This window comes from Sinocyclocheilus anshuiensis, unplaced genomic scaffold (genome assembly GCF_001515605.1).
Source record: "Sinocyclocheilus anshuiensis isolate Anshui unplaced genomic scaffold, SAMN03320099.WGS_v1.1 scaffold1549, whole genome shotgun sequence".
NCBI classification, from domain to species: Eukaryota; Metazoa; Chordata; class Actinopteri; order Cypriniformes; family Cyprinidae; genus Sinocyclocheilus; species Sinocyclocheilus anshuiensis.
In genome coordinates, this window is record NW_015538373.1 from 700,865 (window position 1) to 721,958 (window position 21,094).

General features: G+C 34.9%; 1 protein-coding gene across 1 annotated transcript in view; it reads right to left on the minus strand.

The window, feature by feature from the left end:
• LOC107683760 (astrotactin-2-like) overlaps window positions 1-19,121 on the minus strand; it is a 496,105-nt gene extending 476,984 nt beyond the window's left edge. Inside the window, 1 exon segment of the mRNA XM_016479817.1 lies at window positions 18,798-19,121. Coding sequence (XP_016335303.1) covers window positions 18,798-19,110 — 313 coding nt within the window. The 5' untranslated portion in view covers window positions 19,111-19,121.
• Window positions 19,122-21,094: the final 1,973 nt, after the last annotated feature.

Here is a 21,094-nt window from a genome sequence, read left to right on the forward strand (position 1 = left end):
TTTGCATTCTACCTATGATAAAACTTTCATGGACTTCTACATTAACTGTTCCCTCCTGGTGGAATGACCTGCCCAGCTCAATCCAAGCAGCTGAGTCCTTAATATTTTCAAGAAACGGCTGAAAACACATCTCTTTCATCTTCATTTGACCCTCTAACTCCAGCACTCTCTATTCTAATGCTACTTCTAATTTGATCTGCTTGTTTTTTTAATTAAAAAAACTTGACCCTCTAACATTTGCACTCTCTATTCTATTTCTATTCTAATGGCCAATCCATCATTTTTTGGTGGATTTTTTATTTATTTCTTTTTTAATAAGTATCGGTTCAGGCACCATTTAGGTACCGGAACCGTTTTAAAAGTATCGATTTGGCACCGGTATCGAAAAAACCCCAAACAATACCCAACCCTACATGAGACGCTGCAAGAGACGCGAGCGCAACAGTCAGACGCATCCATGTTTACATAGAAAAAACAATGGAAAAGCATCGCAATCAAATAAAAAAAACTTGTAAAGTACTACTACTGTAAGTATGATATTTCATATTTGCATCATGGTGACATCAGGCTGAAAGCTGCTGTTCATTGTTTTTACAGAATATTTATAGTAATTGTCTACTGGTGTTATGCATTTTTGTATATTTTGAATTACCTTGACTTTTGAGATTTTTTTAAAGCATTTTCCTTGTATTATTTCTGAACATATAATATGCATAAGATGCATGTAGTTCATGCATGTTTATTTGCAAAGATATTTAACAAGTGATTTGTTTAACATTTACATGTTGTTGACAGCTTCATGTGTGGTGCACTTGAAATAGATTTTTTTTATTTATTTAATTTTTTTTTATTTAACTAGAGGGCTAATAATTTTCAAGTTGACTTGTTAAAAATCTTAAAAATCGAGAATCGGTCAAACGTTCTGAAAAAAAAATCAAGATTTAATTTTTTTGCCATAACAACCTATTATACTATGTATAGTAAAGAAGACTAAATGTAAAAAAATAAATAAAAGAAATAAATAATAAAATAAATAAATTAAAAATCACCTTAATCTTTTTATCTCATAATTTTGACATTTTGTCATAATTTCAATTCATGCCATGATTGTGACTTTTTATCTCAGAATTTTGACTTGTCATAATTCTGACTTTGTATCTCATAATTTCAATTTATGTCATAATTCCAGCATTTTATCTCATAACTGTAGTATGTCACCATTTTATCTTTTTGTCATAACTGTTATCTCACAATTTCTACTTGTTATGTCATTTTTTTTTTTTTACCTCATAACTATGACTTAGTATGTAATGATTTTGACTTGTATGTCATAATTACGACATGTATGTCATAATTATGATTTACCACAACATGTTCTCATATGTTTCTCCTAAAAATCTCTAAAAACAATGAGACTAGACACACTTCTGGGTTCTAGAGTGAGTCAAAACTGGGCTTTGGCAGAGATATTACGTCTTGCTTTAATCTCTGACAAAACTCAATTTTGCCCTCAGAATGAACCACATTTAAGTGTTTGTTATTATTTTTTTTCCAACACTACGCACTCAAATAAACACAAGACTGCAATAAAAAAATAAAAATTAAAAAAACAACATAAAATACAACTTTGTTGTTTTGGTGGTAAAATCAGTTGAGAATGAGAGCATGTCAGAGCCTTTCACTATTGGGAAAAACTGAGCAAAATGGCTAAAATTGTTAAGATCTCATCTGAAACTTTAGAGTAGGCACATTTGGATATCTAGCTATTTGGCTCTAAGCAGTCTCCATTTGCTCTCTGTCTAATCCTATTTCTGTCAAAGAGAATTAAATGAGATTTTGAAGACTTTTCCTCCATTGGCAACCATTTGCAAGCAGGTGTGTATTCTGACAATAAACATAAAACATTAAAAACAAATAAAACATATTTTAAATATTACATAACTTACATAAATATTGTATTATGTTACTGTAGTTGTTTTGCCAGTGCTGTGTTTGATGTCACAGCTCAAGATGAAGGCTTTGAGCAAAAATGGCAAGATCTCCTAATTCTGTCCCTGTACCGTCTTTAAGCATCTTTACATTTCTTATTTTCCGAATCCAGTGTTTCCGAATGCAAACACCAAGTTATGGACAGCCACAGATGAAGAGGAAGGTCAGTAGATTCAGCCACAGCCTCATTATATGAGCAACATAAATAATTCTAAAATAAAAGGATAAAAATATTACCTTTTTTGTTAGTTTTCTCATTAGTCTAGTCTCATTAGGTGGTGTTTTCAGTGGACAACACTTCCAGTTAACCCTGAAGCAGAGCACCAAACGCCACTGTCAAACTACTATGAAATCAGCAAGAGGAGAACAGTAGGCGCTCAGATCTGGCCTGCGTACCTGCTTTATCTGCCAGACACACTAGCACTCTCTCTGCTGCTGGCTGGCCTGATGGGAAATGTTTCCCGGGGAGTTTTATATCTCTGCATCAGATGGATTGATGGATTTCCATTGATGGAAGCTGAGATCCCAGCAGACATGCCAGATGACCAGCTTGGTTTAACACGGTTATAGAGTAATTTATGATGTATGATAGCCCAGGTAAATTACAACTTCAGCTCTATCTAAGGAATGCCGTGGATTACCACAGAAAATCATTTCCATTCATCCAAGTTTTTAAAAACAAAGGAAAAACACGTGTACACTAATGCAGCCATAATGGAGGCCCATGAGGGAGACTTTTAAAAGCAGAAATGTAAAGCCTATTTTTTGTTTTTGTTTGATCGCTTACATGGCATTTTCAGAGCAAAACAAAGCAACCTTTATCTGGATGGAACTTCTTGTTATTTGTTAATGAAGTAATTCATCTGAACGGAGTTTGCTGCATGTAAACAAATTGCGCCTAATGGATAGTTATTCAATAGCAAGTTCTGGTCTTCAAATCTGATTGGATGAGACATGATGCATTTGTGATGTCAAATTTGACTGATGGCACAAAAGGTTACTAAAGCCGAATCTTTGCATTGTTTATTGTAAGTGAAAATCATATTTAATTCATAGGCATCATTTGCTGGTGGGATGGGTGGGACAAATACATTTTCCCCCCAACACTTTATGAAAACTTTTGAAAAAATTGTTTGTGGAAGGCATGTAGAACACACAGTATAAGCATTTCCAATCCATCATTCCCCATAATTTAACACAAAACACATTTGTCCATCCAGAACATGCATGCTGATGTATAAACCTTGCCACACACACATTGGGATTTATAAAAAATAAAATAAATGAATGAATGGCGTAAATATGTGCACACAAAGACATGAAGTAAACAGAATGATTTCAGTTTGCACACATTTAGATTAAATATACTACTCTCATGAATGGAGTTAAGCGTGCAATTCTTTTCTGAAGTGTGTATATACATATATATGGTTATTATAGTAACTAAAACTACAAATACGAGTTACTTTAAATGAATATTAACTGAAATTACAAGAAGTAAAAGGTTTTATACAGTATATATATATATATATATATATATATATATATATATACTAAAACTGAAATAAAATTTAATAAAAACTAAATGAACATGGCAACTAAATAATTAAAATCTTAACTCAAATTAAAATGAAAACAGAAAATCTAAAAATAAAAACTAATTCTAGTATCTCAATGATACTAAAACAACACTAGGATGAAAAAAAAATCCTATTTTTTCCTTTATACGGTACATGACAAAATGCTACTAAAACCAAAACAGTGAGGCCTCTCACACAGCACTGCTCTAAAGAGCTGCAGTGAATAGATTCAGTGGGAGTGTTTTGTAATTGGTTGTTGGTCAATATTGTAATGCCATAACCAATAATTTACACTCAGAACGTCTCTTTTAGACAACTGAACAATATCAACATGCTATTAATTACAGTATTCAGAAAGCATCAAATAGCAAAAATGGGTCCCACTTTATATTAAGTGGTCTTAACTACTATGTACCTACATCAAAAAATAAGTACAATGTACTTATTGTGTCCAACAATGAACTGTTCCAAATATACACTTATTTTCACATAGCTATGAGAAGTGTTAAACATGGACGCGCGTGCAGTTGCCGTACTGTATTAAAGCTTTAATCAGGATAAAACTGTATATTAAAAGCTAACATAAGCAGTAGCATTTACAAATAACAGCATATCTAAAAGTATGAGACAACAAAAAACATAGGCCTACCACTAAAAGCCGTGCTTGCACAGGTTCTGCACGATCCTCTTCAATAATATCCTCTGCTTCTCAATCGGGCTCAAACTAAGCGATATTAACGACGTCTTTGTTTACAATACAACCGGAGCACATGCCGCTGAGGTGAGGGGCGGGACGTTCAGACGCGCATTAGAGGCGGTTTAGCCAATCACAACACGCTGGGCTAGCTAACCAATCAGAGCCCATCACCTATTTCTGAGGGAGGGGCTTCATAAAAGCAGGAAATTGATCAGCGTGTTTCTCAGAGAAGGGACAGAGAGGTGTGGAATAAAGGTAAATTATGTGAAAAATAATGCGTTTTTTTTAAAACGAAGCATTAACACATGTTAGACTGCACCCAATAAACACAATCAAGCCTAGAAAAAAAACACTGAACCACCCCTTTAAGGCCACTTAGTATAAAGTGGGACCCAAAAATGACATTCCAACAAATACAAACATGTTAAAACACAGATCTAATATTAATATTTACCATCTTCACATGAGCCCTGAGCAAGTGTTCTGTGGTACAGAGGGAAAATAAGTGATTTATATTTTGATTTAATGTTCAAGGACCGAGCAGTATCAAACTTGACTGATCAAACTGATTTGTTTTCTGAATAATAATAATGCACTCAGATGCTACAGATGTAATGCACACTATGCCACATGGATCTGCGGGCCTGTGGAGGGAGCGAGACACAGACAGTGAAGGACGATGCAGCCCTTTGGTTCATATTCAGGCATAAATATTTCATGGCTCCTGAGCCTTTGGTTACAGAGGTTCCTTCTTTCACCGTATTTCTTCTGTCATAACTAATTCTCCCAGCTGATGGCCTCAGCTATTAAAAGTTTACCTGAGTGTGCTCTTTCTTTGGACAGTTTTGTTTTTAAGCAATCCAGGGACGAAAGGGCAACTCGGCTTCTTATTGAAGCACTTATATAGATGCAATCACTGGATACAAACAAACGCTCAACGGCGACACTTCAAGCTCTTCAGGAATCCACAAAAGAGCCACCCTTGTGAAATAATAAGTGCACTTTATCATACTTTAAAAAAAGAGTACTTACTATGGAAATTATATGCTTTAAATAATAGTGCAAACTGAATAATGTAATGTTTTCGGACACCTTATTGCATATTAATTGCAATTAAATAAAATGCATTACAGTTTGAATTTATAGTAAATGTAATTAGATACTTTAGATTTTTTTTTGACCCACTTAAGTAGGACATAAGCACATCTTTATATTTAATTTCATAATTATATTGTCTTTGAAATGTGGTTAAAGTGCTGCATGTACTGAGAAGCATTTATGGTAAACTAAAATAAACTTTAATGTCATTTCTATTGAAACTTATATACTGAACAAAATTATAAACGCAACACTTTTGTTTTTGCCCCCATTTTTCATGAGCTGAACTCAAAGATCTAAGACTTTTTCTATGTACACAAAAGGCCTATTTCTCTCAAATATTGTTCACAAATCTGTCTAAATCTGTGTTAGTGAGCACTTCTCCTTTGCCGAGATAATCCATCCACCTCACAGGTGTGGCATATCAAGATGCTGATTAGACAGCATTATTATTGCACAGGTGTGCCTTAGGCTGGCCACAATAAAAGGCCACTCTAAAATGTGCAGTTTTACTGTATTGGGGGGTCCGAAAACCAGTCAGTATCTGGTGTGACCACCAAAGTGTTGCATTTATAATTTTGTTCAGTGTATTTAAATATATTTGTAATTACTTATTTGTAACAATGAAGGAGTTGCAGTTTACTACTTGTAAAACATATTAAGTTTAACTTTAATATCAAATAGCGCTACAGTTCAAATTATAATCAAATATTTTACATGTGCTTTAGTTACATTTAGTTTAAAATTTATTTTAAAGTAAAATGTGTAATTTGACATTATTACAAAGTGCACTTTTTTAAATGTGCATTTAAGAAACATAGTCATGGAAGTGTCTTTTATTTCATATTTTTTAAGATTTGAAGTACACTACAAGTGCATGTGTAATATAATCAACTGCACTTCTTTTTCATAAGGGCATTGATGATTTAACAGTGATGATCTCAGTCTCACACAATCAAACTCTTATTAAGCCCGATGAATATTGATGATGATATTGTGTCTCTTCAGTAGATTCGATTCATATGGATTGCTTTAAACATTTTGTGAAGCGTCAACGTTTCGAGTGACTGGACTTTCATTGTAAGGACAGAACTCTCTCAGGTTTCATTAAAATATATCATCTGGGTTTGGAATGACATTAGGGCGAGTACATGACAGATTTTTCATTTTTAAGTGAACTGTCCCTTTAAGGGGTGGTGACACTAGACTTTTGATACCATCGACTTACATACGTATTTACATTTATGCATTTGGCAGATGCTTTTATTCCAAAAGCATATTCACAGTATAAAATGCATATTTATTAGATCACTAGATTATGAATGATTTATTTTTTATTTTTTTAAAGTGCATTGGTTTAGGGTTGGGGAGTGGTTAAATGCTGGCAGAAAAGGTGTCTTCAGCTGTTTCTTGAAAGTTGAAAGCAGTTTGAGCAGATTTTGACAGCTCATTCAAAAACAGAGTGAAGGTTTTGTGAAGGAACAAAAAGGCACTGTTCATTTAGTTATACATATGTGAATGTGGGAGACCAGAAACACAAGCTCGGGTGAAGAAGTTTCACATTTTGCTGCATTTCGTTGAACTTTGGCCTGCAAATTCACATGGCAAGTAGACTTGTGATCAATAGAGGATTTACTCTAAATGTCACAGATTGACGTCTTGGCCGAATTATATGTTGAATTATGTTTGTAATCATGTCCAGTGCTGCTTAAACAAAATCACATATCAATATCATATATGTTTCTATATAAAATGTATGTTGAGTAGAAGTTTGCATATGGTTGACAGGTCTCACCCCTGCTCCTTTTCAAAAGTAAGTTTTTTGAAAGAACATTATTAGATGTATTTTGAGACTTGCTGAAACCCTGTTTCTCAAAGTTGTTTTTACTTCAAGATAATAGTGTTCAGTAAAGAACTGCATGGGGGGTCTTATTGAGCGGCAGGTAAAGTGACTAACAACAGCAAAAGGAAATTAGTGTCAGGTGAATTAACCCCACGAGAACCAGACAATTTGATTGGATTTGAGGATATGAATATGAGTTTTAGTGGTCCATTTTTAAGGAAGCATCGCTTTAAAGAGATAGTTCACCCAAAAATGAAAATTATCCCATGATTTACTCATCCTCAAGCCATCCTAGGTGTATATGACATTTTTCGTTCAGACGAATACAATCGGAGTTATATTAAATAATGTCCAGGCTAATCCATGCTTTATAATGGGGAGTGGATGGTAGCCCAAAATTTGAAGTCCAAAAAATTGCACCCATCCATTATAAAAGAAGTCCACACTGCTCCAGGGGCTTAATAAAGGCCTTCTGAATATGTCCCACATCATCTCCTGGACGCCACTCTCTCATGAACGCGCGAGATTAAGGTTTATAAAGTTGTAAATATTGATATCTTTCTTATACAAACGCATCGCGTCACTTCAGAAGGCCTTTATTAACCCCCCGGAGCCGTGTGGACTTCTTTTATAATGGATGGGTGCAATTGTTTTGGACTTAACATTTTGGGCTAGCAAAAATCACTACTTAGATCTTCATCTGAAAACCTACAAATCTAGTTTTATTTGCACTGTTGTTCAACGAGTGCTTTAAATCCAGAAGATCCGATTGATAAGCTGATGATGTTAAAATGTTTTATTACACAGAGCCACAGGCAGCTGTTGACCGTTGGCAGTAATCACAGGACAAGACTAATGCGTGCAACTCCCTGGTTGTGAATTAAAGTCAGAGATAAAGACGCTGGCATTGTCTGGATGGGATTGCAGAGAAAGCATCAAGTCTGTGAATTGTACCATATTCCTGGTCAACAATACCCAGAAGATATCTATCAAAAGGCTGACTTGTCAGAATCGGATTCATCCAGGCGAGAGGAAAAGAGACCAAAAACGGGGGTTAGGTTTTGTTTTTCTGCCGATGTCACGATAAATGTAGGAACCGGTGGTTTCAATTTTCAGAGGGAAAAAAGAAGATGAAGAGAAAAGACTGTAAAAGTAAAAAGAACAAAGGCGGGATGCTGACACAGTGCCGCTGCTTTTCCTCTTTTCCTCAGGGCTTTACAGGGAAGCTTTATAAAATCCACTGATACGGCTGCTGTTCTGTAGAAGGATCATTCATACTGTGCTGTTTACATGCACCCTATCATAAACGTCTTGAAAAATATAAAAAAATCACAAGTATAAAAAGAAGCAAGAAAATAAACTGGCGTTATCTGAATCAGCAGATTCTTTAAATTTCATATATAACATTTACTCAAAATTTCTAGTATTATATAAATCAGCAAATTTGATTAATACCACTATTGCACAAGGACAATAAAAAAATATATCAACATTTCATACATTTGTGAAAGTGAATAACATACGTAAAAAAAACGCACAGTAGAAGTACACTACAGCATACTTAAAAAGATAAATTATTATGGAAATAATATACTTAAAAATAACATATTTAAGTGTGAATTGAATATAATGTTTTCAGACGCTTAACTGCATGTTAATTGGAAATAAATTAAAATGAATTACGGTTTCAATTAACATAAAACGTCTCAGGTTACGTATGTAACCATGGTTCTCTGAGAAGGGAACGAGACACTGTGTCCTCTAGTTTCCCCATAGCGACCCCTAGAGGACGCAGTTCGAAGTTCCCTCGAAAGGGAACGTCTCAGGTTACGTATGTAACCATGGTTCTCTGAGAAGGGAACGAGACACTGTGTCCTCTAGAGGTCACTATGGGCAAACTAGAGGACGCAGTTCGAAGTTCCCTCGAAAGGGAACTCAATTATCTCAACATTAAAGTGCTTTTTGACCTGCTTAAGTTGAACTTCAGTCCATTATTATATGTAATATATGAAAATATGGTTTCTGTGTACTGCTGAATGAACTGACAAGCATTTATGGTTAAACATATTTAAATATATGTTGCAGTTACACATATGTGATGCTGCAAATTAGTGCATTTAAAACAACTTGCTTTAAATATAATATAAAATAACAAAATACTGGTAAAAGTATAATAAAGTACTTTACATTTGCTTTGGTTTGTCAGTCAACACATCAAAATAAGTGTACATCTTTAAAACATGAATAAAGTTTATTAAAATATATTGATTTAAAATAACATTTTATTTACAAAGTTCACTTTTTAAAAGTGTACTTAAGTATGTTAAGAAATACAGTCTCTTTAAGTACACTTACGTGGCCTTTTATTTAATTAATATTATATTATCTGCAAGTACATTATATATATATATATATATATTTTTTTTAAAGATGAATGACATAAATATACAGTAAAATTAATCCATACAACCCACAGTTGTTTAATCCAGTGTCCAGGACAGATATACTGTAGCCGAAAATGACACTTTGCTGCACTATGACTATAAATCAAGCTGTGAATTCATTATAAATCTATTTAGGACTTTGTCATCATCCACATTTAGAGTATAAAGCATGGAGAACAGATGTTATTAGGTGTGGAAGCTGTCTGGGCACGGTATATCACACGAGATGTGAACATGTGGCAACTAAGTCAGAGATACAAGACACTATCATTAAAAAACACTGCATGTTAAAACAAACCATCAAATTCAGCGTCTGTCTGCAGTTGTCACTGTATAAGGAGAAGTCTGAGGAATGAGTAAGTGCTTCTTGGGGTGAGAAAATTAAAGATGACCTTTAGAGTAAAGCAGATGATGATGTCTGAAAATGCACACCTTACTACTCCAAATCAACAACTACACACGATCTGTCAGAAAGGCAATCCTGAAGATCAATCTGATCAGAGGAACTCATATGTCCTCCAGAAACTGAAACCCGAAGAGTCATGTAAAACTGGAACATTATTCATCTTTGCATGATTACTGGTTAACTTATATAGGCAAGCATTTAATTAAATAATTCACCAAAAATTAAAATTATTTCATCATTTATCTTCCCTCATGGTTAGAAACCCATACCACTTTCTTATGTCTGTGGGATAAGAAAGGACCTAGTCACTCTTTTACATACAAAATTAAATAATTTCTGTCATGACAACTCTTGGAGGGATTGGCATGGTAATGTACATGACAATGTTAATGTATTTGGTCTTGGCGGAATAGATCTGCTACGCTGCTGCTGCTGCTGCAGAGCAAGTACCGAGACTTGCTTCTGCCAATACATCCACAACATGCTGCTGTGAGCATGTAAGAAATATTGCTGCTGCAAATATAACATACATGAAATAACCCCCATATAGCATACATGAATCACCTCGTAGCAGATCTATACAGGTGGAGCTGGGGAAGGAGGAGAGTTTCTGAAACAAGCTGCAACTGTTACAGTAAGCACTAGTCATATATTTGAATGTTGAGCAGCGAGCTCATTGGCTACCGATACAGGAGAGAACCAATCAGCTGTGCCATGTGATCATGATGTCATTAGGTCAGATTGAGTTAGACCTATCGGACAGCGCCATCTAGACTTTCATGCCAGAACTCTGTGTATAATGCAGTAACGGGCTGTGAAAGACTTGAAAGGACAGAAATCCATTAAAAAATATATAATGTTTAAAATGCATTTGTTCCAATTGCTTGGAATCTGTGTACATCTGTTTAAATGTAATACATTTAATTAGCTAAAGATCATAAATATGGATACAATATGGGTAGCTATGCAACAAGCAACATTCAATTAGTTCAAATGTAGCCTATATGATGGAAAGAAATTGTTAATGATAAATATTTAAACTTGGTTATTATGTATTTAAAACACATTCAGTTTAGTCCTAGAGAAATCAGAGCATTTATTTATGACTGACAAATATGCATCACATTAAGTTAAATAAAAAATGTGTCATTTATATAAATGGAACAACACATTTCTAAAGAACGGTACACTGCCTTTAAATTATTCAATGTCTGTTTGCCCATTGTGTTAGTTTAAAACATTTGCTCCGCGCAACACTTTCCATTTTAAAATCTATCAGAGCTGCTCTTTTATTTGAGAGCCAGTATATCCCTTGTCAAATAATTTTGGTTTTAATTCATCAAAGGTTTGTGTAAATCCGAACGCTGCTGCCCACAGAAAGTTGATTAAATCCATTTATAAACCCGAAGTCTTGAACAGCACACTAGCGTGTGTGATTTGTTGACTGAAGTGTCCGTTGTTAGACGCTCTCACACCGCATGGCAAAACCAGACTGACTGTTTCACTCCTCAAAGTTGCTATAAATGTGACAAAGAGAGTTATAAATGCAAATGCAGCAGAGCTGGTGTACTTTACCATGAATAATTGAGAGCGACTCTGTTGTGGGAGATCCAATCAAACAGATGCACAATTTGTCGAGCACCCTTATTAAACACACTTTGGAAAGTTCACTGTGTGTGTTTTTGTCCCTTTAGTTGTATTGCCAAAATTATACACACACATAATGCGGTAGATGCATTGCAAGAGAGGTCCAGAACGCAAGCTGCAGTTTCTGCAGAGACAAGCAGCAATGAGATATGCACCATAGTCCCATTCACTTCTGTTGGTTCGTCTGTATTGCCTTCATCCTAAAGCCCACATGAACTGGAAAAGAATGAATCCTGTTGACTTCTAATTTTATGATGTGTTCAGCAAACAGGGCCAAAAACGAGCCAGGACATTAAAGACATTTCACAGGCTCTGAATTTACAGTAACGCACTTCGAATGAAAGTCTATGGGGCAAGAGTATTAGAAGGTATACAAGCTTAAATGTCAAAACTATATTTTGATAAAGCACTTGCATTAATTATTTAGCAAAAATGTTGTTTATGACCTGTAAAGATGTCTAAATTTCATCATTCAACTGGAAGTTCCATAGTGCAGCTTATCGTGGGTCTTTACTGGATTAAAATGGTAATCATTTATAAAATACTGTAATTAATAATCATACGCTGTCTTCCAGGTTCTTCTAATTGCCCTTGCATTGAGGAGGGAAAACTAATTATCCACAAACCTCCTTCGATTAGTGTGACATTTTAAAAAGGTTAGACAAATCAATGCAAAACGTGCACATTGTAATTGTGGCATTCCCTGGTTTCTATGAAGCCCCTGCATTAACCATCAGCACTCGTGTATGTTTGCTGGGACTCAAATATTGTGCATTGTTACACTCCGCAAAGCATGAAGGGCAGTTCTTGTTTGAGATCAATTTGCCAAAATCATTCAGTGTCACTCCATACATTCAAATCCCGAGCAGTAGCTGCTGGCATACAGTACGTGCAGTACCATCCAAACCTTTGAGGTCAGTGAGTATAAACCAATAACTATAAACCAATACTTTTTCTCGGCAATGATGCATTAAATTGATCAAAAGTGACAGTTTATAATGTTACAAAAGATTTATATTTCAAATAAATGCTCGTCTTTTGAACGTTCTATTAATCAAAGAATCCTAAAAAAACAAAATGTATCACGGTTTCCACAAAAATATGAAGCAGCACAACTGATTTCAACATTGATAATAATCAGAAATGTTTCTTGAGCAGCAAATCAGCATATTAGAATGATTCTGAAGGATCATGCGACACTGAAGACTGGAGTAATGATGCTGAAAATACACAGGAATAAATGACATTTTAACATATTCACATAAAAAAACAGTTATTTTCACTTGTAATACTATTTCAGAATATTGTAGCTTTTCTATATTTTTGATCAAATAAATGCAGCCTCGGTGACCTTCCTTTCAAAAAGATTGAAAAATCATACCAACCTCAAAATTTTGAATGGTAGCGTACTCACAATGATTTTAATAGTGATATGAATATTGAGGTGATTTAATACCCTTTAATATGGTTATTTATCGTTAATTGTATGTTATTTCATTAGATTTGTATTTTATGTCAGTATTCATTATTATTATTTTTGTAATTATTATTATTATATATTTTTTTACAATCTCTCCTTGTCTTGTGACTCATGAGTATAAGAGCATTAAGACAGAGATGTTTTAACAGAAATTCAGTGACAATAGCAAAGTTATACGTAGTAAGAATAATTAATTTACATAAATGTGTTCATTTTGTTAGTTCAAAATTAAAAACTCACTCATTTATGACTCATTTATATTACAATGCTTTTGTAAAAAAAAAAAAAAAAAACTACATAATGGTTCTTATTTTTATGAGTTGTTATATTGGTGCATATAAATGAAATTATTAAGAATCATTCTTCCTTGAGTTCGTTTTAATAGAATAAAGCATGCCATGATTGTTGTTAACTAGACTTTTACTGTATTTTACTTCTAGCATTAATTTAAAAACGTAACTGAATAAAATGGCTGCTTGATTTCAGAAATGTAAATATCAAGATATAAATAAAATTTGCCAAAGGGTGAGAAATATTGTAATGTAGTATTTTGGAGCTGTATGTACAGCACACACACGCACACTGAGAACAGACTCATCAGTTGTGTTTTCTCACTTTATTCCCGTGTCCGCTCTGAGAAAATCCTCGCTTAGATCGAAAAGACCAGATAAAGCAGACAAAAAAGCAGTACGGATAAAAACTTTCATCATGTCGGTTTTTAATCTTCTCTCTGTCTTTCTGAACATTCCCGAGCACTTCAGGTAATAAATCATGTCTGAGACTGGAGGTTAGCGCTTGAGCGACGGTCAGCGAAACGCTCTCCTCGCTCTTCATCTTTCATTGGAAGCAGCTTGAGAAAGCATGCTGAGACAAAAACACAAAAGTGTTTCTGCTACCACCCGCCGTTTCAATAGTTTGTTGATTTTTTCTCTCTAAATAAACTGGAGCAATGCTAAAACATACATGAAATGTGATTTGCACCATTACCATAAGGTAACAAATTCACAAAGTGTTAAAGTGTTGCTATGCGGTTGCTAAGGTGGTTGCTAGGGATTTAGGGTCTGATCAAACGGTAAACCTACATATCCCATATGGCAGAAAATAAATATTTTTAATCAATATATTTTCAAAAATATTTCAAAATATACAAACAATGGCTAAAATTGGCAAAAATATGTTTCACAATATATTTATGTCAAAATATGTACGTAAAAAAAAAAAAAATATGTATTTTGCCCTCCATTTATTTTCAATCCAATAAAATATGTTCACATTTCACATTTGAAGAAAAAAAACTCTATTTGTTGTCTACAACACATGTGAATAATAACACATTTGAGAAAAAATATAAAAAAATATAATAATAATAATGAATTATAAAGCTAGATGTTATCTCTAGTAGGCTATTCCATCCACATTTGCTTTTAGACTAAATATGTAGGCTGCTGTAAGATTGGAAAAAAAAATAAAATAAAAATACATTTTGAAGTACATTTTTGTATATTTGGTATATGAAGCTAAATATATTTTCAATTTCAAGAATACATTTCATTTTAACTTCATTGTTTACAACATATAAAATATATTTAAAATATATTTTGTCCAGAAAAAAAATATATATATATATTTTATTGTCATATGAGCTATATTAATAGTAATGCTTGCCTTAGCCATAGGTCTTCAAGACTAAGTTGTGTTTTGCTGACACATCCTGTTCGGTATCAATATTGTCTGTTGCACATACATCTTGATGAAAGACAAACATGAACTTGTAATACAAAAGGAGCACTGCTGCGTTGCCAATGATCAATATTTCCAACCGTTCGCTTATTTTTCAGCAAGAACTGCTGATGAGGTCCGGCTGTAGCTCTTCATTACAAGGATATAGATTCGCTTCTATCAAAGAGCACTTGACATATGAAACTAAACCTCTATTTTAAGAAGGCTTTCATTGGTATTTCATCACCAGAGCCCCAAAACCATTGGATCGCTCCTAGCTGAAAGTCCTGCTGCTGCAGTATGGATTCAGCTGAGAACGGGTCACTGGGCTGGAGGAAGACGGAGTAAAATTAGCTACCAATGCAAACCTGATTCTCAAAGTCCTAAAACTGTTTTCCAAGGGCTGACAAAGGGACTTTCAGGAAAAGGTCAGCAGATCTACTAAACAGACTGAAAAAAAAAACTCTGCTATCTGTCATTACCGACAAACTGATTTACACTAGGTGTGTGCGTTAATATATTGGGGCAAAAATGCCCGTATGAGTTTTTGTGGCAACATTTTAGATTCGATTTGTGTGGAAACACATATTCACTATTAACTAAGAGTTTTCCCTCAACAAGCTAATGGCGTTCTGCTTATTGATAGTAAGTAAGGTAGTTATGTTTATGAATGAAACGGATTTGTCCGTGTTTCACTTCGTCTCGAATCGCGCTTGCGGAAAGCACTTGAGAAACAGTGTCTCTTCCGCGGCTCGGTATGCTTTCAACTCGTTTTTTTTGTCTCGAGCTAGACTGTACGACATTCACATTACATGATTTGACTGATTTTTACGTAGAAAGGGCGACAGTTAAATCATATTTGAGAGCAAGGGTGCCCCCTGGTGTTTAGGGGGCCCTACGCAGCTTGAGTATTTTGCGTATAGGGAGGATCGGCTCTGGATTCAATCATAAAATCATTTGTCCCTGAATGAATCATCCATTTGAATAAATTGGTTGAATGAATTATTCAATGACTCAATCATTAAGACAGTGACTTACCACTACTGGCAGTTTTAGTTTAATTTATGAAGTATCTTCTTCTTTTTTTTATAAAAAAAATATATTTCAATATTCAAAATATATTTTTTTAAACATGTATCTTATAAAATTATTTATACAACTGTAATTGCAGTGTAAATATGTCTAAACACTAAACATTTAGCAGCTTCTATGACACTTTGGCAGTGCAAAAGTGTATTTTGTTGATACTGATTTAATTTGATTGGTAACAGTGTCTTTTTATTCTAACTGAATTTATTGATTAAATGTAAGAATTTGGCATAAAAGATGAAACATACATCCTATAAGATAAAAAATTGCTCTTATAAAGGTAAAAATGGCCCTAAATCAATTTAAGTGGAAAAATATTGCCTTAAAGAAAAATGAAATACAAGCACTCCTATTATGGATTTTTGAAAATTACATTCCATGCAGTGTGTAACGTAGCTGTATGTGAAAGTCTGCAAAGTTGTAAAGCTGAAATCGCTTAAATGAGTCGTTTAAAATTGGAATCTCATTTTCGTGACGTTCACATGTCACAAGTTACCACATTTGCATAAAGCCCACCCGCCTATGTTCTGCGTGGACTGCTTCTCCAATCTCCGCGAGTTCAATGCGGGATTCGTAAACCGGTTGTCTTTCAAAGATGGATCAGTGCCCAGTTTGTTTGGACCAGCTTGCTCCTCCGAATCACAACTCGTAAGTATGATTAATAATTGTTGCTGTAATGTTCTGTCAAACATGCAAAATATGTAGTTTTGTGTGTTGTGTTGTTGTGCATACACTCATGTTATAGTTCTGCTTACCAGCTATTGTCTAGAAATGTGTCGATTAACATAGAATGCCTGTCGTTCTTATTACTTGGAGTCATGGGTCTTTACTACCAAGCTGTGATGGGCGTTCTGTTTCCGACATGCGCTGTATGCAGTAGACCAATCACAACAGACTGGGTCATCGGACCAATCCGAGCACAGTAGCCTCACGCAAAGTAGGGGTTTGGAAAGAGGAATCTTCGAATAAATCGTCTGAGAGTCGCTGAGAAATAAGGTACATTTAAATGAATTTTATAAGAAAATTAATGTGTTTTTTGACCTTGCATGCATGTAAACCTGTAGTTGGGCACTTTAATATCTGTCACTGTTGTGAATGAACCACTGCACAGAATACAAAGAATATGAAAAAACTTCAGGGGTCAGTTGTCCATGACAGGCCTATGCCAATGTACCAGTGCAAAAACATACAAAATATAATCTAATTATCGCATATATACTATAAGTATCAACAAAATCACATATTGAGAAATAATTTTTTGTCAATATGGCACACCCTTAATTGACACTCATTCACTTGAGCTTCCTTTGCTTTGAAGCCGCCTGCGGATTATCCTAGCCTGTATAACACCAATAGTTTTCTGATGTTGCATTTCACCACTCAAAGAACAGCTGATAGCTCTCAAATCCTAGTGTTCCAAGAAGATTTCTGCACTGAAGACCCAAATCTGCTGGACTAAACATGGGCCTTGTGTCTACATCCATTAATTGAAGGGACTCAAATGCTCTGCTGACGTGATGCATAGATTTAGATGTTTACACACAGCAGATACATATATTGCTTCAGGGTATATTTAATAGTAACGTGTGTTGCATACAAATAAAGTCTGCACAACAAGCTGGATGATCTATATGTATAGTGATAGTTCCCAGTTTTCCTCTTCCAGTAGCAGTCAACATCAATATCATGTTTGAACGTAACTGAAATTCTATATATGGGTGAAAGGGCAACGCAGCGGTCAATATAGAGCAGTTGCCACTGTTTTTCATTCAGTCCTGTGCTCTGACTGTACTGTTACAAGATGCATGTTTAATGATTTCTTGCTTGATATGTTATGGTACATCCATGTTAAGCACACCAGACTATCGTTAAATATTGAATGCATTAATAGAAAGCTGAAAGCATTACAAAACATTCCTTCAAATATACCATACCTGAGAGATAATTGTCATCCTGATCACCACAAACGTGCAAATTACATTTGCTGAAACATCGCTGTTTCTCTACGATGCACAACAACAACAAAAAAGTTGTAATTTTTAGCCAAAAAAGCTAAAAAAAATACTTTTTTATCGCCTTGTTCTTCAGAAAGCCATGCATCTGCTGCTTAAAGAACCCAAAAAACAAATTTGAAGAACCTATGAAGAACTTTCTACAGGCCTGAAGAACTTGACTAACTTTGCTGTTTTCATCCCAGAGACCCTAATGAGGTACTGTACAATAAACTGTATGCGCAAATAATAATGCTAACAATAATTTTGAATAGTACTACATTTTTGTAATATGTTCCTCTAACCTTACTAAGACGCTACTGAAGCTGTTGTATTACAAGGTGAGTCTGAAATATCACATAATATCTAACGCAGGGTACATCTTACTCCAGCAAAACACACAATTAGAGATGTGCTTTCAGTCAGAAAATATTATGTTGAAAAGATTCACTTCCATCTACAGCATGCATGGTTTATACCTGATGTCTCTGAGATGTCAAACAGAAGTAATACCATGTTTTCTGTTTCAGCTTCAATGCGACTGTAGGAAACGTCAACCTGATACTTCAATACAGTTTTGAGAGATCTCTCAGATCATGAGGGTGAAGAACCACTGAAGCACCTTTATCGCTTTTGAACACAATCAAAAGCCCTGCGATGGTCATTCTGCTCGTTTGCTCTGGAAGAAAGCATGCTCTTACAATTAACCCGTCTCTCTCATTCTCAGATTCATAAGAATCAGGCAAACGCGCAGAGATCATGTGTCATCTCCCAGCTCAGCTCTAGATGTGACTGACGGACGGCCAAATCTCACCTAAGGTGAAGTAGGGCAGCGCCGTGTTGTCCAGATCATCCAAAACCGAGATGCGACCCGGCAGGTCAGTCCTGACGAACAGCAGGAGTCTGGACTCCCCTCCGGCGAGACTCCCGGATCCCGCGCCGGTGAAGCTGAACTCATTCTCCCGGAGCACGGGCAGAGTGGACACGGTCACGGTCTTCACCTCACACGGGCTCTCCGCGTCGCCTCTGCTGTCCCGGTCCTCGTCCAGCTTTCCCCCGGCCCGGGTCCCGCTCGCACGGAGCCCCAGCAGCAGCAGGAGGAGGAGACGCGCGTCTCTCGATGTCATTCCGCTCGCGGTGCCGCTGCGCGTGGATTGAGCGTCTCATGAAAAGCGCTGGTGGTTTATAGCAGCGGCGGCGGTGCTGAGCGCGAACGGTAGGCGGCAGCACTGAGAGCCGCGTCCTACACATTCACAGATACATAATCACGGAGACAATAGCATCATACAGTACACAATGAAACAGTCTATGAGAGCCTATCAATTAACATATACACAATAAACCAAAACAATACCACCACTAATTAAATACAGACTATGAAAAAACTTATTTTTTAATTATTAGTATTATTAGAATTATTATTGCATAAGAAGCATTTAAAATCGTTATTTGTTGCTATAGTATCCGTAATTATAACTAGAATTATAGTTTTTTTTTTGTTTTGTTTTTTTTACATTATCAATGTATAAATTAATATTTATAATGATAATAATCAATAAACTGTTACCATTTTTTTCAGTGCATATTCTAATATTATTATACTGGTCCAGTGTCAGAAATTAACTTTTCCATTAAGTGGCAATTTTTGCCCCCTGGAATTGATTTCCATAGGCATTTTTTAAATTTTTGTACATTTGTGGGGGCAATTTTCATCACCATCTGTGTTGTCTTTAATGTCAGATACTTGAATTTAACCAGTTACTTCAATCAATCAAAATACTTGAAACTGTTGCCAATTGTATCAATTCTACGTTTAAAAACAGGAGCTATGTGGGTGCAATATTACGAAAAAAAATTAAAATAATTATTGTTGATTATTGCTCTTTAATTTTAATTAATACTGTTATAATGATTATTAATGTCAATTTTAAATGTAAATACATATTTTTGTGTGTGTTTTGTGTCTGCGTTTTGAGGAAACGACTCGTCATATAGCCTATTCTGGCTCTGGCTTCACTTACAAACATGGTGGTGCATGACATTAGTCTAGTCTAGCGCAAGTTATGCAAAAACTCCCGTTATAATCACTGAAGCTACGAAATCAATATTGTTATTTTCTCAGGAGTGCAAATAATTCAATCAGTGAGTGTGCACACTAAACAACAACTCCGGAGATTTCATTTCAGAGCATTTTCAGCACTGACTAATCTAAGCTTCTCTGATTGGCCATTGCATTCCTAAGGACAACGGAAACGCGTGTGATTGGTTATAAGGTTCAATGCTGCAAAAAAAAAAAAAAAAAATTATGGGGTTAATTTAGTTAATTTTTTTGTTAATTTTGGTAGCATTTTTGCCACAAGCCCCGTTCATTTCTGACCCTTTACTGGTCACTGGTAAATATTACAGGGCAGCTCAGGGAATTGTCATGAAGATATGCACTCTTACAGATGCACTTAAAGACAGTGGCTTGTACTGTATGCATTCTGAGTTATTACCGTGATGAACAAATAGACTTCTGGGTTTTTGAAAGTGGATAACATATAAGGGTGAATTAGGGTTAATTGGGACATTTTTCCTAATAATCTCAGTGGCAAAACTATCCCACCTTTACCTGAATTCACCCCTGATTGTAAATAACTGTAATGCACTGCACTGAAAAAGTGAAACAACAGTGTATTTTTTTCTTCATTTTTTTTATTTTTCATTTTTATTATGGTCTAATCAGGTTTTGTTCAGTTTTTCTAAAAGAAAATAACACTCCCTATAAATTAAACAATTTTGTTCAAATAGTATTTTGGCTAGCAGAACACATGGCTAGCTGTACCGTCTGTCGAAATTATTTTGTTTTTAATTATTTTTTCTTTTTTAGCTCATAACAAAAAATGTGATGCATTTTTTAATGACAGCACAATAAAAATGGTATTTTGAAGATGTATTTACTTAAAGTAAACAAAATTAAATATCGACTAACAAAATGTTTTTAGTTTTATTATAAGTAAAAATTCTAATTTCAAATTATAGCTAATTCAGCTTTTGTTTATGGTGAAATTAAGTTGTAAAAGGCTCAAAATGTAACATATTGACCTACATTAAGTAACACTTTGGAATTAT